Raw genomic sequence first — 5,242 nt, forward strand, 5'->3', positions numbered from 1 at the left:
TGAAAGTTCAGGTACTAGATTGTCGCATTTTAAAGTTCGGGTACTAAATTGGCACTCAGCCTAAAGTACAGGGTACCCATCGGGAATTTTCCCATTTTTTTATCATATAAAATGAGATGCCATTGTATTTCCATGAACATTGTTAGGAAAAAAAGGAATTGGATGACAAAAACAAACCTGAAACATCAATAGGCTGTCAGTGAACCAGACATTAGCCCAATCCAACCCGGTCCAATATGATGCAGATGGAACAGGTCCAATCCAATACAATGAATACTTTGAATCATTCTGGACTGGCCCAATTCAATGTTTGGACAGTCCAATCTGTTTAAATTTGTTTTAATTTAGATTAGGTCCAACTCAAAACTAGTCCATTCACACTATACTTTTATGATTTTATCTTCTCTTAATGGACTGAATATTGGTTCAATCCAAACCAGTCCAACATAATCCATTACAGATGGACCAGGTCCAATCCTATAAATTATTTTGGATCATTAAATCTGGACTAATCCAATTTAATATATCTTATTGGCCCATCCAACCCCTTCAAACTGATTTTGTTTCGGACCGGTCCAACCCAAATCCCATCCATTGACACTCCTAAACATCAATCCCCTCGCAAAACTGAAAAACAGAAGGGCACAAGGCAACAAAACACCATTTTTATTAGAACTTATTCATACAACAGAACAAATCCTTATTCACATGGCAGATAATGGTAGGATGGCTGGCTGAACCCAGAGTCTATCCTTTCTGGGGTGCTTCTGCCTGTTGAAGAAAGGGGTCATTGGCAACCCCCAATTGGCCCTGTGATTTCTTTTGCAAGAAGATGTACCTTCTTATGTTGAAATGCTTGGGAACAAACTAGTACAAATAGGATGTGAAGAAGTAAATTTCCTTAATCACATGGTATAGGTCTCAAAGCCCTCTTTCTAATACCAGATTTAGTGACATAGGTTTACCTATACAGCCATTTCCATCTCTATCTTTTGGTGAGGATCATAGTCCATGAGCTTGAAGTCAGTGACCACAAAGGAACCTATATCCTTCTTCTCAGGATTGATCTTCAAAATCTGCATTGCATTGAGAAACAGAACAAAAAAAGGAACTTACCATATTTAGAGCTTCTATACATGGGGATCCATATTCTATTTATAGAAATGGATACTTGAAAAATAAAATCACTTAGAAAAACGTAGTTTGTTAATTAATTTCATATTAAGCTTACTTGGTTCTACTTACTGGAAAAGGTCTAGGAAGTCTCTTAAGTTGCTCTTGGAGAGGACTAATGTGAAATTTACAAACACGAGCATCCCCAATAACATGGAAGAAATCACCAGGGGCAAGTCCTGTACATTACCAAGAGAAAAGGCCTTGAAATATTAAAAGCCAATGCAAATTCTATGGTATCAATACAATTCCACGGTACCGGTGCGCAAAACCATTTGAGGCTGTAGCTATTGCACCTAGGGGTGGCAATTTCTGACCCACCCCCTATGACTTACCAGCCAACCCACTTATAAACTACCTATTAACATAGCAGGTTGGGTACATTCTGTAGCTATTGCACCTAGGGGTGGCAATTTCTGACCCACCCCCTATGACTTACCAGCCAACCCACTTATAAACTACCTATTAACATAGCAGGTTGGGTACATTTGTGGCCCATTTTCTTTTCAAGGAAGTTGCTAACCCGTGTAAATGGATTTATCTCGGTAAGTGCGTTTATCCATATTCTTTTATCTCTCAGATAAATAAGACAATGACCAATTTATGGATTCCACATAAATCTTGGTACATGAATCAAAATCTCATTGACCAACTTTCCCCCTCTCAAAATCCATAAAACAGAGGCCCTTAAATGGTTGTGGGTCAGGTACTGTGGAAATTTTCAGCCCATGTCAGGTAGTCTTAGGTGCAACATTTCAACCCTGGATGTGCAACATTTATAGCCTTAGGGTTGTTCTCCTGTACTGCAAGACTGTTTCTATATTATAGAATTGCTCTATATAAATAAGAAAACAGATTCTGGTGTTGAGAGTATAATCATACCACAAACATGTGCTACCATGCATGTCAAGGCAGCATAGGATGCAATAGTAAGCGGCACACCAAGAGCCATGTCAGCTGAGTGTTGGTACATTTGGCTGGACAGTTCCCCATTGGCTACATAAAACTGCAAATTGGGCAGGGGAATAAGAAAAAACAAGAGAAAGAAGGATGATAAATAACAAAAAAGAACATATCAAGTGATAACAAAAGTGAAAAGAATTGAACACAGATGAATTAGTCTGCTGCTTACCTGTGCAAAAGTTTGGCAAGGTGGAAGTCCCATCAATTTGAGATCAGAAGGGCTCCAAGCTGAGAGAACAATTCGTCCATCATCTGGCTTATTCTTGACTTTTTCAATAACATCCACCAACTGGTCAAAGGAAGACTAATCAGAATGCTATTCTCTGAAACCATAGGGCATTGTTCATTTGGATGATATATAGATTTGGATATGAGATTGCTTGGAGAATTTGAACCAAATAGACCAGACCAGGCCAGGCTCATTAAAAAGTTCCAAAACAAAGTAAAATATGAGGTTTCATGTGCTTCATGTCATTACCTTTGCATTTGTAGAACCATTGATGAACCGAAAAAGTTCTTCAGCAACATCTCCCCAGAACACTTTCTGTGGAACAATAAGAAAACTTTAACATGTTGGCAATGGATTTTCATAAATTCCTGAAATATGTCGGAATGAATAAATACGGTTGAATGGATAATGTAAAATATTAAGCATTTGAGGTGACCCCATGATGGGGATGAGATCTAATGGGTCAATCTAACAGCCCTAGAGGAGATCAGCCCATATATATTGAAGATTGAACAAATCAGAAACTAAAAGTATGTTAAAATTATTACATTGGAAATGACTACCTTGGAAAAAATTGATCATACCTGAGTTGTAAGAAGAGGAAATGATTTGCGCAGGTTAAACCGCATCTGTGGAAACAAAGAAGAACAAGAAAAGAGAACTAAGAATCTCCACTATATATGAGCATTAGCAAGAAAAGCAGAGAAACTGATGAGATTGGCATTACCTGGCAACCAAATTTGGAGAGAGTGAGAATCCCAGTCTTGTCATCCTTGTGATTCCCATTTGAAATTATATCTTGGACCAGTTTCAGATACATGTACTCCTCATGTCTATTAATGATCATTTCTGGAAGAAAGGAGAACTTTTCTCCAAATTTTAAGTTGTCTGGACTACTACTGTCAAATGTTGTCCCATTGTTTAGAGCAAGAGCTTCCATTGCAGAACTCCTCATACGAACATAAGTTACAAAGGAGTATTTAATGTTGTTCTCTACCAATGGAAAAGATGAGTACCATGGCCGAAACACTGTGGGATCAATTGGAGGTATGAAGGTATCACATTCAATATTTGTCTCAATTTCTGTAATGTGAATGGCATTGCACCCAGGTGCACTAAGAGCTTCCCTGCAATAAGAATTATATCAACATCTTTGTTTCCTAGATTATGATAATAAGCATGAATAATATATAATTATATACTGACCTTAATATCTCATCACCTCCTGCAACAAAGACCTTCTCTATTGACAGACAATAAGGAGATGTTGCTAACAATTCCAAAGCTGAATCCATGCTTCCACACGCTACAACATCTTTGGAAGTTCCAATACTAGAACTCAAAGAACGATTTAGGACTAAATTAAGGCGACCAGGTAGAGGACAATTCCATTGATCAAGAGCTAGCGCTTCCCATGAATTCCTACTCATTATCACTGCATTCCTTTTATCAGGGTCTGATGTAAATGTAGTGATCTCATGGAAGAATTTGACATCACTAGGCAAGCTCCAAGGCAATTTCCCATCCTTCCCAATGCCCATACTTCGAGTTGCAGAAACAACAACTTGGTAAGTTCTTTTGGAAAGGCTTGTGATGGTGTCACCAGCCATGACTGCAAATCGATGCTGATTGAAAGCAAGCTTTTGATCAAGATATTGTATGACTGCATTTCTCTGTGTTCAACTCAATAAAAGAATATAAAAAGCATCCAATGAGCACATGGCTTTGAGTTATGAGGGTTAAAGTTGAAAACGTGGGTATTGTTCCACAGCTCCTCGAGATTGAAACCTCCAGCAGACCAATCTCACTTCCATGGCACTTTCCGGACGGCCCCAAATCATGGTCATTCTCCCCTCAAGACATAATCTGAACCCGATGTCAGACTCCTGTAGTAAAATTGCACCAGGGACAGCTTGGGTTTGGCAATTTTCCAGAATTTATATTAAAAACATAAATGTATAAAATGTAATTTTAATATACAAATGACAAGTTTTTTTATACATTTTTTGATTTTTAATTAAAAACGTAAGGCCCTTTTGAATTTGGCCCGCATGATGGCCTGACCATAATCCATTCAACTCGGCAAGAATGGCTGGAAAAGTTGGGAACAGTACTTCGTTGGAATCTAAAAATTAATATAAATATTTCTTTGTCAAACAGAAGATTGTGAAGCACTCAAACCTTGCTATATGCTTATATACAAACCCTAGAGGACCCGGACTTCATCAATTTCAAAAATCATAATGATTTTTTATGGGTAGTAAAAGTTGTAATCAATTAAACTAACCAGGAAAGTACAGCTATCGATGGAACACAGGAAGAAAAAAAACAGCAGCACAAAAACCTACTACAAAGCACTAGAAGAAAAAACAACAGCAGAACTAGAAGAGTTGAGAGCAGAGTTCTGTAAATAAGTTACCAGGAGCAACCACGCTGGAACACTATTGACGGAAGACCCTGACTCAAAAGGGCCTTGATGAGCCACTCTGTGGGCAACTTTGTTTGCTTCCCTACTGACCCAAGTAAATGAAGCATCCATACTTTGGCTAAGAAATAAGGTGTCTTTTAAACTAAACTTACAATCCTTAGGACAGCCAACACCCTTCTTCAAAATGGAGAGGATGATCACCTGTTTACAATCACTTTCAATCTCTACTTGAGAGAAGCCTCGACTCTTTGCAAGATTAATGGCTTCCAGAATTGCTAAAGCTTCTGAATGAGCTAGAGAAGAAGCTTGTGAAGGACCATAGCTGACAGTTAAGCAAAAACCAAAACCATCATGACCTATAACACCAAGAGCTGCTTGCTGCTGCTCAGAGACAAAAGCTCCTCCATCCACGTTCAGCTTGATACAACGGCTATGACAACTGATGAAGG

General features: G+C 38.4%; 1 protein-coding gene across 1 annotated transcript; it reads right to left on the reverse strand.

Moving 5' to 3' along the window:
• Positions 1 to 641: 641 nt before the first annotated feature.
• LOC148865340 (bifunctional dihydrofolate reductase-thymidylate synthase-like) lies at positions 642 to 4,904 on the reverse strand. The gene is made up of 9 exons (XM_088980072.1): positions 4,785 to 4,904; positions 3,572 to 4,251; positions 3,093 to 3,492; positions 2,950 to 2,994; positions 2,615 to 2,680; positions 2,306 to 2,425; positions 2,056 to 2,179; positions 1,246 to 1,352; positions 642 to 1,076 (listed from the first exon to the last, which is right to left on the reverse strand). The coding sequence occupies exons 2-9, from the start codon at positions 3,973 to 3,975 to the stop codon at positions 966 to 968; spliced, it is 1,377 nt and encodes a 458-aa protein (XP_088836198.1). The 5' UTR covers positions 3,976 to 4,251; positions 4,785 to 4,904; the 3' UTR covers positions 642 to 965.
• Positions 4,905 to 5,242: the final 338 nt, after the last annotated feature.

Source organism: Nelumbo lutea, chromosome 3 (genome assembly GCF_056320005.1).
Source record: "Nelumbo lutea isolate HS-2025 chromosome 3, American lotus-T2T, whole genome shotgun sequence".
NCBI classification, from domain to species: domain Eukaryota; kingdom Viridiplantae; phylum Streptophyta; class Magnoliopsida; order Proteales; family Nelumbonaceae; genus Nelumbo; species Nelumbo lutea.

Excerpts from the sequence above, each read along its gene's own strand:
- LOC148865340 (XM_088980072.1), bottom strand. The coding sequence starts at position 3,975 with ATGGCTGGTGACACCATCACAAGCCTTTCCAAAAGAACTTACCAAGTT. Across the intron at positions 2,681-2,949 it reads TTCCTCTTCTTACAACTCAG|AAAGTGTTCTGGGGAGATGT; the intron begins GTATGATCAATT and ends ATTGTTCCACAG. Across the intron at positions 2,426-2,614 it reads ATGGTTCTACAAATGCAAAG|TTGGTGGATGTTATTGAAAA; the intron begins GTAATGACATGA and ends TCCTTTGACCAG.